The sequence below is a fragment of the Asparagus officinalis genome, chromosome 8 (genome assembly GCF_001876935.1).
Source record: "Asparagus officinalis chromosome 8, Aspof.V1, whole genome shotgun sequence".
NCBI classification, from domain to species: domain Eukaryota; kingdom Viridiplantae; phylum Streptophyta; class Magnoliopsida; order Asparagales; family Asparagaceae; genus Asparagus; species Asparagus officinalis.
Genome location: NC_033801.1, coordinates 126,097,854 through 126,123,211, shown reverse-complemented (window position 1 = coordinate 126,123,211; position 25,358 = coordinate 126,097,854). Strand labels below are relative to the sequence as shown.

General features: G+C 39.7%; 3 protein-coding genes and 1 long non-coding RNA gene across 5 annotated transcripts in view; 3 read left to right on the top strand and 1 right to left on the bottom strand.

Moving 5' to 3' along the window:
* The window catches only part of LOC109821881, a 38,950-nt gene extending 24,166 nt beyond the window's left edge, over positions 1 to 14,784 (top strand). The window contains exons 12-17 of the mRNA XM_020388039.1: positions 2,333 to 2,458; positions 2,545 to 2,648; positions 12,646 to 12,721; positions 12,908 to 12,949; positions 14,397 to 14,468; positions 14,580 to 14,784. Of these exons, the coding sequence (XP_020243628.1) occupies positions 2,333 to 2,458; positions 2,545 to 2,648; positions 12,646 to 12,657 (242 nt within the window). The 3' untranslated portion in view covers positions 12,658 to 12,721; positions 12,908 to 12,949; positions 14,397 to 14,468; positions 14,580 to 14,784. The remainder of the gene's footprint in view (positions 1 to 2,332; positions 2,459 to 2,544; positions 2,649 to 12,645; positions 12,722 to 12,907; positions 12,950 to 14,396; positions 14,469 to 14,579) is intronic.
* Positions 17,297 to 18,504, top strand: LOC109822443. The gene is made up of 3 exons (XR_002242128.1): positions 17,297 to 17,571; positions 17,794 to 17,885; positions 18,250 to 18,504. It is a non-coding gene; the product is annotated as an uncharacterized LOC109822443 (long non-coding RNA).
* Positions 18,562 to 22,101, top strand: LOC109822569 (probable inactive beta-glucosidase 14). 2 transcript variants are annotated; one of them, XM_020388783.1, is made up of 5 exons: positions 18,562 to 18,845; positions 18,947 to 19,196; positions 19,298 to 19,342; positions 19,445 to 19,756; positions 21,811 to 22,101. In XM_020388783.1, the coding sequence occupies exons 1-5, from the start codon at positions 18,763 to 18,765 to the stop codon at positions 21,820 to 21,822; spliced, it is 702 nt and encodes a 233-aa protein (XP_020244372.1). In that variant the 5' UTR covers positions 18,562 to 18,762; the 3' UTR covers positions 21,823 to 22,101. The 2 variants fall into 2 exon arrangements, with proteins under 2 accessions (XP_020244372.1, XP_020244373.1); XM_020388784.1 differs by having other exon boundaries at positions 18,734 to 18,845; positions 18,969 to 19,196.
* Positions 24,439 to 25,358, bottom strand: part of LOC109821880 (probable chalcone--flavonone isomerase 3) — a 3,739-nt gene continuing 2,819 nt past the window's right edge. The window contains exons 2-3 of the mRNA XM_020388038.1: positions 24,872 to 25,113; positions 24,439 to 24,770 (exon numbers count right to left, since the gene is read on the bottom strand). Coding sequence (XP_020243627.1) covers positions 24,606 to 24,770; positions 24,872 to 25,113 — 407 coding nt within the window. The 3' untranslated portion in view covers positions 24,439 to 24,605. The remainder of the gene's footprint in view (positions 24,771 to 24,871; positions 25,114 to 25,358) is intronic.

Sequence of the window (25,358 nt, the reverse complement as noted above, 5' to 3'; positions counted from 1 at the left end):
CTAGCTTTGGTGGCACAGTATGGTTTGGAATTAGATCAGTTGGATGTGAAAACGGCATTTCTTCATGGTGATCTTGATGAAGAAATATATATGACTCAGCCATTGGGATTCCGAGCTGCAGGGAAAGAAAAATTAGTTTGCAAACTGAAGAAATCGCTATACGGTTTGAAGCAGTCTCCTCGACAGTGGTATAGGCGATTCGATGGTTTTATGCTTGGTCATTCGTACACTCGGAGCCAGTTTGATCCTTGCGTATATTTTCGCAAGTTGAAAGGAGGTGCGTATATTTATTTGTTGCTCTATGTCGATGACATGTTGGTTGCCTCTATTTCCAGGTCGGCTATAGATGAGTTGAAAGTTCAGCTTTCAAATGAGTTTGAGATGAAGGAATTGGGCGAGGCGAAGCGCATTTTAGGGATGGAGATCGGCAGAGACAAGAAAAATGGCAGAATTTGTTTGACACAGGTGGCTTATTTGAAGAAAGTTCTACAGCGATTCCATGTTAGCATGGATACGAAGCCAGTTAGTGTACCATTGGGAGCCCATTTGAAGCTTTCAGCTGGTCTCTCACCGAAGTCAGTTGAAGATCGTGAGTTGATGTCGAAGACTCCATATGCGAGCGCGGTTGGGAGCTTGATGTACGCGATGGTATGTACGAGGCCAGATTTGTCACAGGCAGTAAGCATGGTATCGAGATACATGCACGATCCAGGAGTGGGTCATTGGGACACCATGAAATGGATTTTGAGGTACATTCGAGGTACGCTCAATGTTGGTTTGGTTTATGAGCGGGACACTAAAGGTGGGCAGTTATGCATTGGTTATGTTGATTCGGATTATGCTGGGGATTTGGATAAGCGCCGGTCTACGACGGGGTATGTGTTCACCTTGACCCGTGCGCCGGTGTGTTGGAGATGCACCTTACAGTCGACGGTGGCTTTGTCTACGACGGAGGCAGAGTATATGGCAGTTACGGAGGCTGTGAAGGAGGCTATTTGGCTTCGAGGACTTTTGGAGGAACTTGGTATATCGCAGAAGTCCGTCACTATTCATTGTGATAGCATGAGTGCTATCTATTTGGCGAAGAATCAGGTTTTTCATGCGCGGACGAAGCACATTGATGTTCGTTATCACTTCGTTCGAGATGTTCTTGAAGATGGAGATGTGGAAATTGTGAAAGTCCACACGAAGGATAATCCGGCAGATATGCTCACAAAGGTGGTTCCGAGCAACAAGTTTACTCATTGTCGAAACTTGTTGTACATTCGTGATTGTTGAGGCCGTTGGCGGCCATTTGGATGAACTACGTTCGGCTTGATTCCTTGGGCAAGAGGATACGTAGGCAGTCTTTAAGATGCAGCCGATTTGGATTAGTTGATTTTGATGGGGGTGAGATTGTTTGAGCTCTCGTTCGGGTTCCCGACTTGTTGTCGAATGAGTGGGACATTTGCTTGCTTTGGTGTCAGCTCAGTTTTGGAAAAACTTCACCGAGGTGGAGAATTATGAAGAGCACGTGAACAGGTCCCACGTGAGTGCATGAGTGCTTGAGGTTTTTTCGTTTTGTTTACTGGACAATAACCGGCCCACACGTTTGTCCCTTGTGCATATATATAGACCTGGTTAATGACCTAGGTTTGTGAGCAAGGAGTCCTTTTGATTGGCGGCTGCAAAAGCAATTGAGGGTGCTGTGCAATTGAAAGGTGCGAAGGAGGTGTTAATTTTTGCGGCTACGGAGAAATAAAGCAGAAAGTTGTTTTCTTTCTTGGTGGCTACAGGGTACGGATGCACAGGCCAAAGTGGAATTTTGATAAGACTTTTGTTAAGGTTTTGTGCATCCTTTTGTAGAGAGATAGTGTGAGGGATTTGAGAGTTTGTTTGAGGGTTTAGTTTGTGAGTGATTGTAAACCCTAGTTGTATTCTCTCCCTCTATTAGTAGATCTCCCCCCTCCTTGCCCCGTGGACGTAGGCAATTTGCCGAACCACGTTAAAATTGGTTGTACTGCTTTTGTGTGATTTGTAATAGCTTTTAGGGTCCCTCGACGCGCAGTCCTAGAGCTGACGAGAGGAAGAGCTAATATCCTACTTTGATAGGATATAGGCTTCAGATTCTTGTTCCCTTTGAGAAACAAGAATTCTTATTGCGACCTGACTCTCTTGTTGTGCTGTCGAAGTGCTGCCGAAATTTCCGCTGCGCGCAACAATAATGTCCATTTCTTCGTATATACTGTTGCTTTAAGATGTTTCACATCAATTGCTATGCTGTTTCTTGTGAGAGTAACGGGATATATTGTTCGTTAAGTTGACTATAAATTCCTCCATCATTTATTTGCAGATGACAAACCAGCTGTTGTGGTCACTCACGGTGATGAACTCTCTTTCCATGAGCGTGCCCAAGTACGTACTTATTTGGGAGATATTTTGGGTATTCCACCCTCTGAACAAATTTTTGATATCCCAGGTGATGCTTTCTTAAAATTACGTTAGGGGTGCTTGATATCCATTAATTATATATTGTTGTTTAGATTAAAATCATCCTTCATGCAGATTCAAGTGACTACAACACGGAACTAGCTACGGTTGACATGTTACGTTACTCTATCGAGCATGCAGATAGAAACCTTCGCTGTAACCCGCCTTCCATGGCTAAGGTTAGATTTCTTTTCCCTGCTTCTCCTCTCTCCATAATCTTTTGGCATTATAGAATGACTGGTGATGTCCTATATTTTGCGTAAAATTGACTGTCTCTAGATATAAAAATTCAATTTATATGATAGAAACAGGGCCATGAGCAATGCAGCAGACGTGTATACAAAGCATATGGTTCATGTAACGATGCTTGGCATATTCCTTAGTAATAATATTATTGTATTTTTATTAATAATGTTATTATTTTAGATAGATATTTTTATCGATATGTCAGGTAGGTTCCATCTCTGTGAGAGTTGAATCTGGGCAAGTTAATTCCTCTGATCTCATCTTTCCCACTGTTCCAAGGTCCTCTTCTGGACCTTCTCTTGAATCTAGAAATTAATGAAGTTTGCAATTTAATACCCAATTGTAACCAACGTTTACACCTAGCCATAGCACTGTATGTGTACATGTCAATGAGGATAAAGCTGGGTTTTTATTAGTAAGGTTAGTGTATTTAAATTCTTTAAGATCGAAACACGCACGCAATCAATTCAGCTTCTAACTGGCTTAATATTTACATAAAAAACATATGATGCAATATACATGAATTTTTAGGGTGCCTGCCACATGGGGTTGAGACTATTCTTCCCTGTAATCTTCCCTTTTGTCAAGCATTAAGGGATTCTCTTGGCTCAAGACTTGAGCAAATCATAGAATATCACCTGTTTAAGAACATAAATGTCATATCATACTGCAACATGTATAGAGTACTGTATGAAAAAATTTATCAACAAAATTCAATATCATCAAGCATTACGTGTTTGCTCAGATGTTCAGTGGTTAAAATCGTTTAGTAGTTTCTCTTAGATATGGAAGTTGCCAGCTATCGATTCTTACAGACTTTGATTGTCTTGTAGCTAAAAAGAAAACTAGTTAAAAAGAACATATAATGTCTGACTACATGAATTATAAAATCTAAACTTTCTGTAGAAAATTACAATATCCGGCATCATGATTGCAGGACATTTCATTGCCTCATACTGTCAAGAATGGCTTTTAGAAAACTTGATTACCGTTTATAAGAATCAGCCATGATTTCTTTTTGTTAAAGTAAAATTTTCCTTAAGTTGAATATTGAGTGTGCACATATATTTATACAAGTAGAGGAGGGTGGGGTGTGTTCTCACAAGCAATGTGGGACTAAAACCCACTACAATATACTATTATCAACACTTTTATTTATTTGGTGATTTTTTTTGGACGCATATCCATGAATCCGTATTCATCTTAATAATTCATATACTCCTAGTGCATCCTCTCAGGATACCCCTAATTCAAATTTTGTTCCCCGCTCAATTTATCTTCAGATGATCATTAGCTGGATAGCATATGTTTAATCCATGTTCTAGGATGCATAGTAAAAAATGATGACCAGTTGAGATCAGTGGCGGAGCCACACAAAAATATATATCCCTCCTTGAGAGAGAGTGCAGGGAGGGATCTGAAGAAATTACAGAAACTCAGAAGAATCAGGCAAACCAGGCGGCGGTCGACCGGTCCGGTCGACCGCATTCGTGCACAAAGCTTACTGTGCGACAGAAAGGAGGTCGGTCGACCGGGCCAGTCGACCGCAGGTGTTTCGGTCGACCGGTGCGGTCGACCGAGGGGTCCGGTCGACCGACGCTGTTTTGGGCTGGGCTTTCAGGTTTTCGACCCGATTCGTTTTGTAAGTTCTATATATACCTAAACCTGTTTGTTTAGGGTAGAGGTTGGACGAATTTGAGCAGCCAAAGAGAGAGAATCATTGCATCCAATTGTGAGAGAGCTTTGAGAGATCTAGAGCTTTGTTTTAGGGTTTGGTCTGAGAGATTTGTAACCCTATTTGTATTCTCTTGATTTCTAGTAGAAAGAACTCCCCCCTCCTTGCCCCGTGGACGTAGGCAACTTGCCGAACCACGTAAATTGTGTGTTCTTGCTGTGATTGTGGTTTGCATATTGTTTGTGGTTTAGTTCGAGTTATTGTTCGTGTTGCCCTAGAAAGCTTCCGCCGCGCACAACAATTGGTATCAGAGCTAGATCGACAACATGGGAGATGCAAGCACGTCAGGTTCGTCTCTAACAAAGGCGATACAGAGTCTGAGCATCAATAACACGAAGATTGATGTTCCGAAGTTCGATGGCAAGATCAATTTTGGATTGTGGAGGTGTCAGGTGATGGATGCTTTGGATGCACAGAATTTGGAGGAGACTCTTGAGTTAAAAGAGAAACCCGCTGAGTTGGAGGATAAGGTTTGGAGAAAGATGAACAGTAGAGCTTGTGGTGTTATTAGGTCATGCTTGACGCCGGATCTTATTTATGATGTTATGAACGAGACGTCGGCGAAGAAGATGTGGGAAACACTCAATGAGAAATATCTTACGAAGAGCATTGAGAATCGGCTTCACTTGAAGAAGAGATTTTACCAGTTCAAGATGAAGAGAGGGGTTTCCATCAGGGAGCATGTCAACAATTTCACTAAGCTACTTTCAGATATGGCCAATGTTGATATTATAGTTGAGGATGAAGACAAGGCGATGCTACTTCTGTGTTCGTTGCCCGAAGATGATTATGGTACGTTCGTTCTCACTATGATCAATGGAAGAACTACAGTTAGCTACAAGGAGGTGACCTCAGCTTTGGTGAACTATGAGTTGAGGAAGAGTGATGGTGAACCCTCCGAGAAGGCATCGGGAGATGCGTTAGCAGTTCGAGGCCGAGATCCAAACCGTCGTCAGTTCAACCGCTCAAAGTCAAAGAATAGGAGTGCCTATAAGAGTGTTGGTAGAAATCAATGTCGGTATTGTAAAGAAGAAGGACATTGGAAGATTGACTGCCCAAAGTGGAAAGAAAAAGCCGGAAAGAATAAGGGGAAAGCTGCACAAGCTTCAGAAGTGAATGTTGCAAAAGCTATTGGTGAGCATTCAGATTCAGATTCTTCAGGTTATTCATGCCCTGCTTTACCGTCGGTTTGCTATGCGGATTCCACTGAGTGGATGATGGATTCGGGAGCTACATATCACATCTGCCCAAAGAGGGAGTGGTTCTCTAGCTTTGAGGAGCTGGAAAGAGGGGATGTCGTGCTTATGGGTAATGATCACGTATGCCCTATTGGTGGTATTGGTTCAGTCCGGATCAGGATGCATGATGGTGTAGTGAGGGAATTGAAGGAAGTGAGGTTCGTGCCGCAGTTGACATCATTTCTCTTGGGACTTTGGAGGCAGCAGGATATCGAGTGATCTTAGAGGACGCTACAGTGAAGGTCACGAAGGGTTCTATAGTGGTGATGCGAGGTGTCAGGGAAAACTACCTATACTACTTGAAGGGCAAGACAGTTACAGGGGGTCTGGCAGCTTCTATCACTACAGAGGAGGACACTACCACCTTATGGCACATGAGACTTGGACACACAGGAGATAAGTCCCTACAGTCATTGGCTAAACAGGGACTATTGAAAGGTGCTAAGACTTGCAAGATGGAATTGTGTGAGCATTGTGTACTTGGGAAGAAGACTAGAGTGAAGTTCGGCACCGCTGTTCATAACACCCAAGGTACATTGGATTATATTCACACGGACGTTTGGGGTCCTTCCAAGAACACATCTCTTGGTGGGGCCAACTATTTTGTCACTTTCATTGATGATTATTCCAGGAGGAATTGGGTATACCCGATGAAGCATAAACATCAGGTCCTGGATATTTTGTGGAGTGGAAGAAGAAAGTGGAGCTGCAGACAGGTAGAAAGGTGAAGACTCTTCGTTCAGATAACGGTAGAGAGTACAAGAGTGATCTGTTTCTGCAGTTCTGCAGGATCACGGTATTAGAAGACACTTCACAATTCGAGAGACACCGCAACAGAACGGGGTGGCTGAGAGATTGAACCGTACCTTGCTGGAGAAGGTGCGGTGTATGATGACGCAGAGTGGATTGCCTAGATCCTTTTGGGCCGAGGCGTTAGTTTATGCAAGCCATCTCGTGAACAGGTTGCCGTGCACTTCGATAGACGGGAAAACTCCTTTGGAGCGTTGGTTTGGTTCAGTGGCTAGTGACTATGAGTCGCTTCGGATATTCGGGTGTCCAGCTTATTATCATGTCAGTGATGGTAAATTAAATCCGAGAGCGAGAAAAGCAGTCTTTGTGGGATTTAGAGATGGAGTCAAAGGCTTCAAGTTATGGGATCCACAGGACAAGAAGATAGTTATTAGCAGAGATGTCACATTTGACGAGGCGTACATGATGAGGCCTCGAGCCCCTCAGCAGGTGGAGGGAGACCAGACAGGAGAGATATCGCAGCAGGTGGAGGATGATGTGACTCCACCCACTCCAGAGAATACTGTATCAGGCTACAATTTGAAGACTTTCACGTAGATCGCTGAAGGTTACAATCTGACGACCTTCACGACAACCGATGAGAGCTCTAGTTCAACAGCATTCACAATCAATATCGGGAGTTACAATCTGACGACTCTCACATTCTCAAGAAGCCAAGACGAAGATTACAAGACAATGATCTTTACAACGCTATGACAAAAGAGATTACTTTGTGATAATCTCTTCAAGACAAGACGCGGAGGTCCTCCCAGTGTGCCAACATCAAAACGCCGGGGTCGTCCCCGTGTGTCAACAGTAAAACGCCAGGGTCGAACCCGCGTTACAACATCAAAACGCCAGGGTCGAACCCGCGTTACAACATCAAAACGCGAGGGTCAAAACGCTGGAGTCGGACCCGCGTTACAACAAGCTAAACGTGAGCGACCCTCGCGTTCCTAGGGGTCCATCCAACACCGACCCCCCGTTTCTAAGCTACAACAAACCAAAACTCGAGCGACCCTCGCGTTCATCAATGTTCAGCCAACACCCAACTTCGCGTCTCAATTCTAAGAGGCGAAGTTGGGTTCTGAACGCCAGATTGGGCGTTTTGACTTGTTCAAACACAAGCCGAACGGCCTCAAAACCGTTATCCCACGTTCTGAGGAATTGTCACCCACTCTGGCTTTTTGGAGCTAAGAATTGACAGCAACAGGAGAGATCCTTGGGCGAGCTTTTGAGGGGATCGGCATCATCCTCCAACGAAGATTATCTTCAACTTCGACAACAGAGAGCTTTGATCCTTGGCTTATCAACCGAACTTTCGGTTCAAATCAACTCTTTTTCAAGAGTTAAAACTCGTTCAGAGTTATCAACTCGTTCAGAGTTCTAAAACTTGCCACGCAAGTTCCCCACAACGTCAAATCGTGAGGAGAAGACATCTTTCCAGTAAATCAAGACGTGTGGATCGTCAACGGAGAGCAAACTCGACGCGAGCATTCGAGGGAGGCACTCCATCGCTACCGTGAAGAACCCAGTTTTAAACAAAGAGGAAGAACCAATTTTGTTCTCCTCTCTTTTGTAATCAAATTGTAATCAGAATCAAAGGAATACAAGTCAATTTTCTTTATTCTTTTCATTGCAATTTTCCGAGGATGATGTGACTCCACCCACTCCAGAGAGCACTGTATCTATTGAGGCTCCTACAGAGGTGACACTGGGAGGAGATGAGATGACAACCGGGCAGATACAAGATACAGTGGATCATGGGACTCATGAACAGGATCATGTTCAGAGGTCCATTGCAGCAGATAGACCGAGGAGAGAGATTCGTCGGCCAGCTAGGTATAATGATGTCATGGTCGCATATGCATTATCAGTGGAGGTCGTTGACGATATGGTTCCAGCCACATTCAGGGAGGCAGAGTCTAGCCCCGATTCGATCAGGTGGAGGGAAGCTATGGAAGAGGAGATGCGGTCTCTTCAGAAGAACGACACTTGGGCACTTGCACAACTACCTAAGGGTAAGAAAGCTATTGGTTGTAAGTGGGTATATGCGAAGAAGGAGGGATCTTCTATTGGGGACATTCGGTTCAAAGCCAGATTGGTTGCCAAGGGATATGCATAGCTTGAGGGTATTGATTACAATGAGGTATTTTCACCCGTTGTGAAGCATTCGTCGATTCGGATATTATTGGCGTTGGTGGCACAATTGGATTTGGATTTGGTCCAGATGGATGTGAAGACAGCCTTTCTATACGGAGATTTAGATGAGGAGATCTACATGACACAACCCCAGGGTTTCAAAGCTGCAGGAAAAAAAGATTTGGTTTGTAAGCTGAAGAAGTCTCTTTATGGTTTGAAGCAGTCACCAAGACAGTGGTATAAGAGATTCGACGGCTTTATGATTGGCCGAGGGTACACGAGGAGCCCATATGACCCATGTGTTTATATGCACAAGCTACAGGATGGTGAGCTCATATATTTGCTTTTATATGTTGATGATATGCTTATTGCTTCCAGGAATTCTTCAGCTATTCGAAAGCTGAAAGAGGAGTTATCATCCGAGTTTGAGATGAAGGATCTTGGAGAGGCAAAGAAGATATTGGGTATGGAGATCGAGCGAGACAGGGTGAAGGGGAAATTGAAGCTTACACAGAAGAGCTACTTGCAGAAGATGTTGAAGAAATTCAGCTTTGATGGCAATGCAAAAGCAGTTAGCACACCATTGGCTCCCCACTTCAAGCTTTCAGCGTTGATGTCACCTGTTTCAGTTGAGGACAGAGATTATATGTCGAAGGTCCCATATGCTAGTGCAGTAGGTAGCTTGATGTATGCGATGGTGTGTACGAGGCCAGATTTGTCACAGGCCGTGAGCATGGTATCGAGATACATGCATGACCCCGGGAAGGGTCACTGGGAGGCCGTGAAGTGGATTCTACGGTATGTTCGAGGCACCGTGGATGTTGGTTTAGTATTTCAGAAGGATGAGAAGGATGGGCAGGCTTGTATTGGATATGTGGATTCAGACTATGCTGGAGATCTTGACAAACGCCGGTCTACGTCAGGTTATGCTTTTACATTGGCAGGTGCACCTGTATGTTGGCGTTGCACGCTTCAGTCCACAGTGGCTCTCTCTACTACAAAGGCAGAGTATATGGCGGTTACTGAAGCAATTAAGGAGGCTTTATGGTTGCGTGGATTCACTACAACAAAACTGCTTTTTTATAGCGTTGAATGATAGCGTTTATGTTGTAAATGCTATAGATCATATGTGTCTTATTTTTTAATAGCGTTTGAAAATTTTTAAACGCTATAAGTAACAGTAGGCAATTTTTTTTGTGCGCTGCGTTGAAAACTTAAGCGGGAGACTGAAAATCGCAACAGGCCACCCTCAAAATTTCATTCTTCTCCTCCCCCCAAATTTCATTGGTCCCGCCCTGAGAAAAAACCCTAACCCCAAAAATTTCTGCTGCGCTCCCTCCGACGTCCCAGTCTCCCTCTCTCCTCTATCTCTCCTCTCAGATCTCTCTCTCCGAGATCGACCCCACGGGATCCAGACTTTGCGGCCCCTCTCGATGTACTTCATGGCGACGAGCTCATTGGTCTCCGTGTTCCTCATCAGCCTCGCCACCCCAAAGTTCCCTGATCCGATGTCCCTCATCCTGTAATCGAGCTCTAGCAGATCATCATCATGTCTGCGCTGGGCGCAGCGCTCGCTCGAGGCCAGCACGGCTCAGCGCAGTCTCCTCGTCTCACCAAATTCTCCCTTCAAGCCCATAAATCTGTAAGCTTCTCTCTTTTTTTTTCTCCTTTTTTGATCATTTTCAAATTTTATCTCTTTTCTATGCATACCCATTTCTTAGTTTAGTTGTAGTACTAAATTACAAGATTTTATCTCTTTTCTATGCATACCCATTTCTTAGTTTAGTTGTAGTACTAAATTACAAGATTATGAAGATTACCCACTTGATTTAAGAGGGGTTGATTTCTTAGTTTAGTTGTAGTACTAAATTACAAGATTATGAAGATTACCCACTTGATTTAAGAGGGGTTGGTGTCTGATTTCATGGGTTTTTAGTTGAATCTGTAACTGACTTTTGTCCAATTCGACCTGTTGTTGAACTTGCATTTTTGTTTTTGTAGAGTGATGGGATGGATTCCAAGGATTAGATGTAATGAGTGATGAATTTAAAAGGAAATAACATGTATGATTTCTCGAGATTGTTCTTCTCAGTTTAAACTAATTGACATTTAAAAAGTAACTTCGTGTTTAGATTCAGGGGTTGTTGAATGCTATAACATTTCATGAACTATTCAGCCTTTCTATTCTTATTATTGACGGGGAAATGGTCGAAGTTGGATTTTTTTTGTTGAAGTTAAAGTTTTGAAGAAGAGAAAAAATCGGTTAGCTGTGTCCAAATCACTCAGGAACTTGTAAGAAATGGCATTAGCTGCTTGTTAGGTGTACATGTGAATAGGCTAATGGTAGCACTCTTGTATCGTGCGCTTTTGGCCACTTTCCTTGTATGTTAATATGATCATCGGTTAGTTGTGTCGACAGGTCGAAAAACCCTCTAATAACTATTCATTTATTTGTTTCTTGTGGTGATTTGAAGGGCTGAAATTGGTGGATTGACTTTGTTAGGCGTCGAAGAGGGACTCTTGATGTCGTTGCAAATGGGTGTGGGGTAAAAGCCCATCAGCTTGGTTTCTTAACTAGAGTAAAAACATTTTTCCTTTTTGTATAATCTTCACTTTTCTAATTAAAAATATTGAGATGCTAATACGGAGGTCGTATGGATGATATGTGAATATAGATTTGAAAGATAGCTCGGTTCAAATTTCACGAGTTTTTGTTTTGTTGATGGATCAGTTAACTCATGAAAGCTTCAAGTTTTACTTACTATAGAAATAACCCATAAGGGTCCGAAATGATTGGAATTTGGGTTTTTGAGCCGTGATCTAATTTCTTTGTTTTTGTTGGTTGTCAGATGAGATCAGTGCTTTTAGTAGATCTATGCGATGAGTCAAGGAAAAGTCAGTGCATTGCTTTTTAAATTGGGTAAGGATCATTTTTTCACAATGAATACTGTAGATAGGTCGTTATCTTTCTGAACAAACGTCTTCTGTTCGTGCAACATCCACGGGTCGACCTGCTATGGTGGCAAAACAACCAGCACTGATACCATCGATTAAGCCATCACAAAAACCTGTTGTTGCTTCAATGAGAACAGACTCCCCTGTTGTTAGTCGAAGAGACAAAAGGTTGGTCTTTTTACTTCGTATCTATGTGTCATTAAGCCATCTACATTGTCTGTGTAATTGTTAAGATTAGTTCGTAAATTGTTTGAAAGGTTATCTCCTAAATTTTGTGACATATTATTGCTATTGGTGATCTAGACTCATATAAATATGAGATGTATAGGCCTTGGCATTTAATGCGTCTGTATTTAGTTTTTTTTAACTAAATTGTGAAAACTGAACGGTAATTATAATGTCTTATTCTCCTTTCATTTTCTTGTGATCTATTGCCAAGTTCTGGCTTAAACTTTCCCGTCTGTGCTGAATGTGGCATCGTTAATTTTTGTGGCAAACCAATAGGTTGAACAATAAAAAATAAAAAATGAGGTTGAATATGGATATAGAAGTTGAGCACATGAAGCTTGCATAGCTTTTTCTATATTGTAGCAATGACATGTTATGCACATCTAACTGACCTGTTTCTGGTTCTAGTAGAAGTTCTGTTAGTGAAAACTTAAAATTTAATAGTTGATAGAAAGCATTCTGCGAACAGAACAGACAATAATATAGTTGTAGAAAAAACATCTTGAAGCAAACTAGGTTCTAAAAAGACAGTGGCCTGAAAATGGATTGTTGTGAAATTGCTAAGTTTGATAACATGGTTCTCTGCTTGCTAGCACCAACTGAAATTATCAATCAACAATCATATTATTAGTCTGATAAAACCTAAACTAACTGTTAGTTCTATCCGGCAAGCCCAAGAATATGGTGTGAATTTTGTTGGTGGGAGTTTGGTCGTGATGGTGGTTCTTCATTTAAATTTTATTTGGTATATTATCATCCTCCTAATATGGTCTCTCATGAAATGCTTTCTATCATTCTTGTTCATATCACATAATGAGGAGATAACATGTGTCTTATGTTTAGGGTGTCGGTTGATTTGGGGAGTTTGAATATGAGAGAAACCAGCAGCATGCGACCCTCTTCTGCTTGTCAAGATGAGGTAACTGGATAATAAATCTTGGAGAGGGTATTGTATGATTTTGTTCTTTATTGTTTTCATTCTTTCTATCTACATTTCCGTTGCTTTCTTTATTGGTTTTTCTTCCATAGAGCAACTTGTCTGTTTCTATCTGTTTCTTTTACATTTCTTGACATCTGTTGACATGATTAGTCATTTAAAATGCAGGTTGATGAGCAACGTATCGAAAATGAAACTACTACTGAAAAGGTGAGATAAAGCAATATCCAAATCACAAAGTTAATAATTATACTGTTGTTTTGCTTTGAAAAGCTGGTAAGTTATACATAATTGGTGACTACTTTAAATGTCGTTGTGGTTAGAAAGTGCACTTGGTTTGCATACTCTTTTCTGTGTGATACTGATCTCAGCTTCTATGCTTTACCCTTACACTTGGTTTGCATACTCTGGTTAAGCTCTGATTCATGTTGCTGCTGATCTCATGCTGCTGGTTAAGCTTGGTTTGCATACAGATCACGCCATACTCTACGCAGAACTTGATTTATGTACTAAGGTTTATAATTGATACTTTATCTTTTGTTATTAGTGATGTTTTCTATAATTGTTTTCCTCTGGTTTTTGTTATTATCAGATTAATCTGTATTACTTAGTTATTCTGGCTCATATACTCAGAAATTAAACAGGAGAGCATTTTTTCTTTGAGTTTTGTTTAAATGGACAACATGTCCTGTTGACAATAAGCTACATGGCCTAAAACATCTGCATATATAATCATGTGTTCTTGAGGACTTCAAAAACGTGATTTTATTTTTTGTGTTGGTGAACCATTCATTTGCCACCTTTTACTGTGCTGTTAGAGGTCTATTCTTTATTCGAAATTAGTAACATGTAGATCTCCAATTTGATACCATATCACACACTTTGGTATTGAATATAAGTACATAACTAAGTCAATTATAGTTTGAGAGTATCGAGCACATATGCGCTTTCACTGCACATCATGTATTTATTGGATCTCCCTGCCGTAATTTGTGAGGTCAGTTCCATGTCCCTCCTTCCCTTTCCCTCTCCTCTTCCTCTGTGAACAACCAAAACCAACAGCACTGTTAAGGCCAATTTTCTGTGTTGGAATCATAGACAACAATCCATTTTACTAAGCCGATCAAGTTTTTTTTGTACTTCTGGTTTTATTACCTACTTCATAGTAAGTTATTCTTTATGCACCTGTTGGTCCTGGTCGACATGATTATCTCAAAATTTCATCGTTTATCTTTTGTTTTCATCATTATTAATATTTTGGTGATAGGCTGTAGCCTTATGCAAGTGGGAGCTCCATCGTATGCCTGTTAGTTAATTGAAACAACCAATGACAGTATACTGGATTTCCTCATTTTCCCCTTGTTATAATCAATCCCTACATTCTCATGTTATGCATTCATTCAGTATGCAAGTTGTTTACTAGTCACCCAAATTTCTTATGCATAAAGCATAATGGTCTGAGTAGCTGTCCTCCAGAGTTTATTGTACATCTTTAAGGGACGCTTTTAAGTGTAGCAGTTATTCTACTATAGATTGCCATTGTATTTGCTCGTAAATATTTAGAGTAGGTCTAAGTTTCTCACTTCCTTGATTCGGAAAAGATACTGTGGTCTAGACGATATACCATTTTTGAAGTGAATTTGAAGCATAAGAGTAGGATGGGACTGTTATACGTGGTCAGAATGAAATATCACATCCTACTGATGGACATTTGACAGTGATAAGCAAGGTAAGCAACATTTGCTCCTTGTATTATACATTTAGCAATCAGCTATATCAATTATGTTTACACCAATATTCACACAAGAAATTAATGCTCAAGCCTTATATATCAATATAGGGAAATGAGACCAGCTACCTGGAGAGTACCAGCTGCATGCTGACCCTGAAGGTGAATCGCTTTCACCCTGACCATAAAGAAAAGCTATGGATCAGAAAGAGCAACCTAACCATTCAAATAAAGGTATTGACTCTCTTTGCTATCATTAAAGCCAGTTTTTCATGCAGAAATTAATAAAGAACAAATTATTGTCTTCTTATTTTCATTAATAACAAATTTAAACAAAATTATTAAAGAAATTAATATAAGCTTGTGATTTTTAATTAATGGTGTTGAGATGATGAGTCTTCCAAGTCATATGTAATACAGCAAATTTGGTTTCTGTTGTTCTGTGTACTATGGTTAATTTCTTGTACTCCATGTTGGACTATCCAAAGACTAGTATTTGTTTTTTGGCACATTTTTGTTGACTCTTCTTGTATGCTACAACTTGGTTATGTATCAGTTTGAATCTTTAAATGAAATATTTCCTTTTATGGTTGTCACAATTGGATGTTATTTCTAGTTCAACCTCAAAGGTTTATAGGCACAACTGAAATGCTATAAGAAGTGAAAACAATTACTGAAATGCTATTAAAAGAAGAAAGACAACATTCACTGAAACGCCATTGTAGTAACTCAAACGCTATCAAATGTAAGACAATAGCAACGTTGAAATGCTATGAATGAAAACTAATTAATAGCGTTTTTCAATCGCTATGAAAGATATTTGTCATAGCAATATAGAAACGCTATTGAATACTCTTTTATAGCTACATAAAAACGCTATGGTTGGAAACTAACTAATAGCGTTTTCAACCGCTATGAAAGATATTTGTCATAGCAATATAGAAACGCTATTGAATACTCTTTTATAGCTACATAAAAACGCTATGGTTGGAAACTAACTAATAGCGTTTTCAACCGCTATGAAAGATATTTGTCATAGCAATATAGAAACGCTATTGAATACTCTTTTATAGCTACATAAAAACGCTATGGTTGGAAACTAACTAATAGCGTTTTCAACCGCTATGAAAGATATTTGTCATAGCAATATAGAAACGCTATTGAATACTCTTTTATAGCTACATAAAAACGCTATGGTTGGAAACTTTTTGATAGCGTTTGGGGAAACGCTATGTAAAACCACAGACCTACTATAGCGGGTTCTGACACAGCGTTGATTAAAACGCTATGAAATAATACCATAGCGTTTTTCGACCGCTATGGTAGATTTCAGGCGTTGTAGTGATTATTGGAGGACTTAGGGATCTCTCAGGAGACTATTCGGATATATTGTGATAGTATGTCGGCTATCTATTTGGCGAAGAACCAGGTTTATCATGCGCGCACGAAGCACATCGACGTCAGATTTCACTTTGTTCGGGACGTCTTGGATGATGGAGATGTCATATTGGAGAAGGTCCACACAAATGACAACCCTGCAGATATGTTGACCAAAGTTGTTTCAGGAGTGAAATTTGGTCATTGTTTGAAGCTTTTGAACATCCTTCAGTGCTGAGGCCTTTGGAGGCCATTAATATGAACTACGTTCGGCTTGATTCCTTGGGCAAGAGGATACGTAGGCAGTCTTTAGATGCAGCCGGTTTGATCAGTTGATCAAGATGGGGGGAGATCGTGTTTCAGCTCGAGTATTGTTCCTGGACTTGTTGAGGAACTATTGGATGATTTGGTGTCGGCTCAGTTTTGGTGGAAACATTCGCCGAGGTGGAGAATTGAAGAAATTACAGAAACTCAGAAGAATCAGGCAAACCAGGCGGCGGTCGACCGGTCCGGTCGACCGCATTCGTGTACAAAGCTTACTGTGCGACAGAAAGGAGGTCGGTCGACCGGGCCAGTCGACCGCAGGTGTTTCGGTCGACCGGTGCGGTCGACCGAGGGGTTCTCTGGATTTTGGATTTTCTACTGGGAGCTGGTCGGTCGACCGGGCCGGTCGACCGGAATTGATCGCGGTCGACCGTGCCGGTCGACCGACGTCGTTTTGGGCTGGGCTTTCAGTTTTTTGACCCGTTTCAGTTTGAAATCTATATATACCCTAAACCTGATTTGTTAGGTAATAAGGAGGACGATTTTGAGCAGCCTCTAAGAGAGATTTGTTGCATCCAATTGTAGGAGAGCTTTGATAGATCAAGTGCTTTGTTTTAGGGTTTGGTCTGAGAGATTTGTAACCCTATTTGTATTCCCTTGATTTCTAGTAGTAAAATCTCCCCCCTCCTTGCCCCGTGGACGTAGGCAACTTGCCGAACCACGTAAATTCTTTGTTCTTGCTGTGATTGTGGTTTGCATATTGTTTGTGGTTTAGTTCGAGTTATTGTTCGTGTTGCCCTAGAAAGCTTCCGCCGCGCACAACAGGATCCTGTTGGGCCCATCAGCCCTCGGCATCAGCCCTCGGCCACAGCCGCAGATTTCTCGACAATGTGTTCCCTAAACGCAACCTGACGGTGCTCGACACAATCGCCAACATCGGTCTCCTCTACTTCCTCTTGCTCGACACAATCCCTCACTACCACATAATTGATCTATTGCAACGGTTAAGGTGCAACGGTTTTAACTGTTGCGTTAGATATCTATCGCAACGATTTACAGTGCCTAATGCAACAATTTATAAAAAACGTTGTCATAGGCCTAGTAATTATCCCTGGACCAAATAATTGTTCCTTGGCTTTTGGAGCTTAAGTTTTTAAAGCCCACGACCCTGACCACTTAACGAAATATCTCCCTCTCTAACTCTGGAAGACTTTTGGCCCTGACCGCTTAACGAAATCCATAAAAATTTCCGCTCCCTAAAATCGCCATGGCCAAAATTTTCCGCTCCCTAAAATCGTCGTGGCCAAGATCAACATATAATCGTCGATCTCATCTCCACTCTCTTCACCTGGATTTCGATTTCGAAAACCCTAGAATCCTTCTTCGAGTCAATGAGCAAGGTCGATTTGATACAAGGGAAGCCCTAGCGATCCTCTCAACCTCGATCTTCATCTAATCTCAAGTAAGTTCGTGATTATTTAAGTATGTTTTTAGAAATTTCTGCGTGGATCGATTGATTTTCAGAAAAAATTATGCTAGATTGCAGGGGCTTTTTTCATCAGTGATATCTGAATTTCTAGATTGGTTCTAGATTTGATCTATTTCTCTAGAATTCGTGTATTATAAATTCAATTGATGTCAATTGTAGTCAAATTTGCTAATTTTCTTGGTGCACGTTGGGCAGAAAATAAGGGAAAAATGCTGAAAGTTTTGAATAAAGAAAAGAAATGCATTGAATCTAAAGCCTCCAAATCTCGAGAGAATAGGGTTTCAGAGGTAATCTCACTCTGGCGCTCAAATCCCTTTTCATCTCTCTGACGTTTGAAATGAAACCCGTGTTTTTGTTGTTAATCATCGTTGATATGCCGTGAGAAAGTTGCAATTTTTACTTTTTTTTAAATGCTCATTCCTTCTCAATTTGTGCCTTTTAATCAAATTGCAGAATTTTGTATCATAAACTGAAGAAAGGGAACGTACGTTTTTATTCTGCTAGTAACAAAAAAAAATTTAACAAACTTTTACGGGATTAATTGAATTCAAAATGTATAATCAGTAGTCAGAAAGAATAACGTCGCATGTTGTAATTTGGCAAATATGAACTTGTAGGATGTTGACAAAGCTTTTTCTACTTTTACCGCAGCGGAGAGAGAAAGGCTATATCGGATGATTATTCAGGTAACTTTTGTACATTTCCAATGTCTATCTTATGACCGATAATGCAAATTAGGAGTAAAAAATTGCTATCTTCAGACAATTGCAATTTTCTGGCTAATAGGAGACATGATTAATGCATTTTTTCCCCCTTTTAGCTTGTTTATTTTAAAGCAATCTCCCTGTTAGATTGTAAAATAACACCATTCCACAAAAGCCAATAATACATGTACTAGTACTTTTTAGCTAGTAACAAAGTTCTATGTTGTTTTTATGTCTTAAAATTAGGCGTTTGAAATGTTCTTTCAGGGATTCTTCAACCGAACCGTATATCGCTGCACATAATATCATATTATCCCACGCAAGGGCTGTTGGCATCTACAAAAACATCTACCAGATAAAAAATGTCAATATGCTGCATGCTTTTCATTGACACGAAGTGGTTATTAATGTGAAATCAATTATTAAGGCGAAACAAGGAGGCTCTATTGGAATTGTGATTATGACCCAGTGGTATGAACCTCTCAGAAATATCACAATAGACATTTTGGCAGCTCAGCGGGCACTCTCTTTTGAAATGGCTTGGTAATGTCAAGTTTGTTTGAAGAAGTTAATAGAAAGATTTCACTCATATATATGTCATATTTATTAAATGAAATATTGAAGTTACTTTTTGGCTTTATAAGGTTCCTGGATCCTTTACTACAAGGTGATTATCCTATTGAAATGCGTCGAGTCCTTGGATCAAGGCTACCCACATTCACAGATGAAGAGAAGACCAAATTACGAAAGGGAGTGGATTTCATAGGAGTCAATCACTACACAAGTCTTTATGTGAAGGATTGCATGTTTTCTCCATGCGAGCTGGATAAATTTTCAGGAAATGCGCTAGTATTCGCCACCTCACAAAGAAATGGGGTGCCTATTGGAGCTTCGGTAAGCGCCAAGAAAAATAGTAGACAGAGATTATCAAAAGTTTAGACGCAATCTTAGATTGTTTATTGGCTATCATTTATAAATATGATTTCATGTTGTAGACCGGGATGCCAACTATGTTTGTGGTTCCACATGGCATGGAGAAGGTGATCATGTACTTCATGCAAAGATACAACAACACACCTATGTACATTACTGAAAATGGTGTGCGCTGAAAACCTTTTTTTTTTTTTTTACTTTGAGAAAAGTGTAGGACATATCATGCAAAGATACAACAACACACCTATGTAAGCATGCTACAAAGCAATAAGGAGAAAGCCATTGATCCATGTGATCAAGTCCCTGAGTCAATTGTTCAAGCAATAACAAAGAAGGTGGTGGCCACTCAACAAGAGGAGATGAAGAGACAACAAGAAGCTCAAGCTACAAGTATGATTCAAACATTTGCAGATATGTTGAGTGAAGTAACTGGACGTCCAGTTAGTCCAAGCTTTGTTGACAGGTTTAAAGCGCATACTAAACTTCCTGAAGAGGCTGCTAGTGTTCTAGATCATAAAGAGGCAAGTACCTTTTACACTTCGACATTTCTTAGCCTTCTTAGCTCTTGAACTGGTTTCTATAGTTTTTTCTTGACTCGTTTCAGTTACTTCTTTTTCCTCGTTGCTTTCTTCTCGCTCTATGATAATACAAAGGGTCTATCCAATAAATAGTGTTTCGTAATTAAATGATTACCTTAAACTGGTTTCTGGTTGACAACTGTAGCATATCGGGAGTTACCGGAGAGTGTCATATATATAGGTCTTTTAACATAGCAATTGGGAAAACCACATTTGAAACGGGAGTTACCGGAGAGTGTCATATATATAGGTCTTTTAACATAGCAATTGGGAAAACCACATTTGAAACTGGTTAGTTTAGATTAAGCATTAAAAAAACCACATTTTTAGTCATCCAATAACCTACCAAATTTCTCTTTTTCCTGGAAAAAATAAAATACCGATCCACTTAATTATTTTGCTCTTAATTTTTTTTAACCTATTGCATGCACATTTTTATTTGTAAAAGGCAAATTCAATTTCATAGGTCTGTGGGATAGAGTGGGCCATGAGCCTAAGCTTTTGCCTATGTATACCAATACAAGTTGTTGCCTAATCCTAGTCAGATATCTGTCAAGATTTATCCAACTGTCATCTTTTGTAGTTACATAACGAAGTCTAAGCTGCTAGGAAAAAGTTGGCAACCGTAGCTCGTGGTCCTCGTTCAATTTTTTGTGACTTCCCTTATCACAATCAAGTTCCTTCACCAACTCTTCAGGTTTAAGGTAGTACAACTGATTGTCGTATGTTGCTTGAATTGTTTATACTCGAAATCATGTATTGTATTTTATGTTAACTGACAGGCACTAATCTAACAGTTAAGACTTACTTCCTGAATCATTCCTTCTTCAAATTTCGGCCCTTTATTTTTCTTCCATTGCGAGCTCGAGGTTTAGTGCATGTTGCGTGGTAGTCACTGAGGACGGCATAACTAAACCTATTTAGTATAAACCTTAATGGAAGTGAAGATTTCGGTGTCAGAAACTATTCCCCTGTTTCAGATTAACTGTATCCGTTTATTTGTGCTGTGTTTCTGGGATGTGTCATTAGTTTTACATTGACCCAGTGTTGTAGACCCAAAGATAAAGGGGCTATGAAACATATATGTTATTAAAGACTAACTAAGCCCCCAACCAATCGGCCTTCATCTAAGCATTCAGAATGCATTTTATGTATCAAGTAACTGTCATATGCACTTAAATGTTCTATACAATCTTTATGTGTAATCTATATCTATATAGATGAAACTTAACTGCAGTGAGATTAGACTGGGCTCAAACCTAGACAAGAAACTGGTAGCTTCGTCAAACAAGTGTCTGTTTGGTTCCGTTTCATTTAGTTTCAATCTATAAAGAGAGCCCAACATGCAGCTCCAATGAATTATATCCTTTCAGCAAACTGTTTATTTCGCTGCAAGTGAAAATGCAACATTTATTGTAAGCGATCTGCATGCAGCACTTCCTGTTAAGGAAGCTGTGCCGAATCCTTTTTATAATAAACCGCGTCAAATCCTTTTTACTTCCAAAAACTCGCAGCATCTGCTGCGGCCATCGCGAGTACATAAATGCTGCATTTGTGCTGCTGTAGCTCCATTCCAGAGAACCAAGAATCAGCGACGGATGCAGCTCACTAGTGTTTCACTATAGTTGAATTGGTTCATCCTTCTGAGCAAAATAGTCATTAATTTCAGGGTTCAACATATATGTTTTAGCCTGAAATAAAACATATTTAGTAACTAAACTGGTTTATCGCCGCTTTGTCCGAATAATGTTTAAGTGACTTAAAAAAGACCCCCTTCGCTCATTCCCTGTTGGGATTATGGATAAGGGTGACGAATATGGCTGTGATTAGATGCTCTTGATAACTTTAGCCTTTTTTGTTAAAATGGTTGGATTTGGTTGTGGCAACAAACAAGCATGATGTACATTGTTCTCTTAACTTCCTTTTCAAACATCTTTTTTCCCCAATTTTATTATCATCATTGCAAAAATTATGCTGATTCATGGAAATTTACACAGGTACAGAAATGATGAAAGCCAAGATTGAGATTGATACTGACAGGTTCCTAGTGAGTATTTGACATTGAGGAACAAGTTTTTAGAAACAAATAGAGAATATAGTCTTTGACCGAGAAGTTTCATGTTTTGTAATCAAATGTTGATGTACATTGTTTGAAAGTTAGTTCGGTACGATATTTTCTGAGTTGAAATGTTGGTAGTGTGGATTTAATACTTTGTAGTTTTTATACTATACTGATGTATGTTGGCACTTATCATTATGGTTGATTATGCTCAACATAATCATTTTTATATTGTGTATTAAAATTTGACTTAGCCATGTTCTTAAAAAGATTGTCCAGGTAATTGAATACTATAATTATTTTGACGAAGGAAACCAAGAACAGATTCGATTGAGCAGTTGCAATAGCTCGATTAAAACCGTTGCGATAGCTCGATCAAAACCGCTGCGATAGCTCGATCCAAACTGTTGCGATAGCTCAATCCAAACTGTTGCGTTAGGTCTTTTAAAACTGTTGCAATAGCTCCAACTGTCGCCGTAGCTTTATCAAAACCATACTTATAGCCTACTAAAACTGTTGCGTTAGGTCTTTTAAAACTGTTGCAATAACTCCAACTGTTGCCGCAGCTCTATCAAAACCATAGCTTTAGCCTACTAAAACTGTTGCGTTAGGTTTTTTAAAACTGTTGTAATATCTAAAAAAACTGCTGCAGTAGCTTGAAAACCATCGCAATAGCTCAATCAAAACCGCTGCAATAGCTTAAAACCCGTCACAATAGCTCAATCAAAACCGTTACAATGGCTTAAAAACCGCTTACCTTTTAAAACTGTTGCGTTAGATGTAGGGGCAACGGTTCAAAAAACCGTCGCAATAGAGTTCAAAACCGTTACGATAGAGGTAGGGCAACGGCAGTATATAAGGCGGTTTGAGAACCGTCGCACTTGCTCAAGGGCGACGGTTCCATGGCTAACGCAACGGTTTTGAACCGTTGCGTTAGAGCAAATATGTGGTAGTGCCTTTATTTTTTGCTCAGGGCAAAAAATAACCCTAACTACGCCACTGGTTGAGATAACATCACATCAAGGGTTATTGGAGTTTTATTGATAGGAGCACAGGTCTCAAGCTTTATTTCCATCCATGCCTCGTGAAATTCATTTGCACACAGTAAAGCATTCAATGGTCTTGATCTTTGAGCATTATGATGCACCAAAGAAATCTCTAGTCCGCTTTTAGATTAGCGGATTTGAGGATTAGAGCACTGATCCAATGTAGAGATCCTTTTTTGGCTCACCATTAATGTTTTTTTTTTTTTTGAGAAAAAGGATGGATTACCAAAATAGTAATCCAGCCAGCTAAATTAAAACTCACCGTTAATATTACGGGACTATGTTATATATTCTCCTGTTGCATGCCTTCCTTTTTGAAACTTTGTCAAAAGGATATGGAACATGGCCTGGAAAACAAAATAGAACTTGATATCACTGCAAACTTTTTAGAAGAACAGCGAGTATATATGTCCCGCTTTTCACTAATATAATAATAGTCTAAAGAAATATCTGAAGTTGTAAGAACTATAAATATCCCAGTGATACATGACCTGGAAAAACAAAATGGAACTTGATAACATTGCATTTTCTTTAAAGAGGAACCGGGAGTGCTTATGTTCACTTTTCATGACTTTAACGAAATGTCTACAGTTGTAAGAACTATAACCCAGAAAAGATAGCCAAAACACCCTCAGCCAAACCCCAAAAAAAAAATTCAGGCCAATAAACTACAAAAACCATCAATTTGTCCATATCAGTGTTTTATCCATCTCCATGATTATCTTCATCAGTAGTAGCATCCAAATCTGTAGAAAATGGTTGCCCATTTGATAGCCTTGATAACACATTCCCTTTCGTTCTGGTGCGAAATGATAAATACCACAATACGGTAGCACTGTATAGAAGATTTAGAAATATTATTGATATTATTTCGGTTATGGCTATAATTGAATGTATTACTGTCTGGAGGAGAAATTGAATGCTGATGTTATCTTTCTCTTATATATATTGACAGGTCTTCGTGATTTTGGGAATATTTCTCATCATTTATGCGAGTATTTTTATTTATTTGCTTATTTATTTCGCATCATAAAATGTAAATGGAGACCTCATCTGCATGGACAAGAAGCACCTAATGGGTGCATGATTTTACAAGCATTGTGTTACCAAGTTTAGATGTCTATTTCAGGCTATTTTCTTCCTGTTCTGGATTTTCTTTATGAAAGTATTATTGTCTTTGTAGGTAAATGTGATCAAGTAATTAATATTTGTTGCACTACTCTTTTTACCCTGTTTTCTCTTTTTTTGGATGCATATTACGAGTAATTTTACTAAGAAAAAAAATACTTGTACTAAGAAAAAAAGTAGTGCAACAAATAGTACTATTTTGTTTTTTGTTTCTTCAAGAGCTCAAAACCATTCTTTAGGATTCAAATCCTGTCTATTGGTAAAACTAAAATTTCTTTTATAATAATTAAGAAATAAAACAATGGATAAAAATAGGATATTGTGCAATACAATTATCAGCTTAATTTTTTATTCAATTCTTTATCCTCTGAAATAGATATTAGTAGCCCATCTTTAAAAAAAAACTCTTGGCATCCATTGCATTTCACAGGATTAGAAAGTTTTACAGGTACAAAGGTATTAACATTGCCAACCTCTCAAACACCTGGATTTATTTGAGGTTTTCACTAGGGGGGCAAAAAAAGAAACATGAAATGCAACCATATTACAATAAAACCTCTTAAGCAGCAGATAGCATTGCTCCGATTTTCTCAGCCAAGCTTTGCACAGTGCTAGGAGACACTGCTCTAGACCCACCCAAATACCATTTCTGTATCATTTCAGCCACATTTGCATTCTCCACCTCAATCTTCACTGCATCTTTCCCCTCAACTGTGTATGTTATCTGAAAATTTCGACCCCCAAAATTAAAATAATTGGAAAAAACAAGAAAAAAGAAATAAAGAACTAGCCTAATATATGCAAATATCGACATGATTAAATTACCTCTGGGGCATGAGTTGTTGCAGGGAAATAAAAGGTGATCGCTGAACCCTTTTTGAAATATGGGGTTTGGAAAAACTCAACAATCTTCTCTAGTTCTCCTTCTTCCTCATCTTCATATTTGTCAACATTTACCAATCTTTCCCTCACTGCAGATTCTAGTTGGAGGCCGAATTGGGCTCCTTTTATCTCTTTGATCACCACAACCCGGAAATATTTCTCTACACGAGCTGCACATATAGCTACTAGTTAGAATAATTCATGACGAACGTATAAACTTTGTGTACTTGATTGAGTAGACAAGGACTGGTGTGTTCCTATACGTTGTATGCTGATGTGGCATATACCAAAACTATCAGCTACGGTCTGGGTATGTTCGTGATATTTGTGCTACATCAGCAGCACCCTCCAATGGTGTTGGAGGTGAAGGAATTTCAGCATCAGCAGCAGAATCAGGAAAAACAGGTGGCGGTCGACCGGTCCGGTCGAC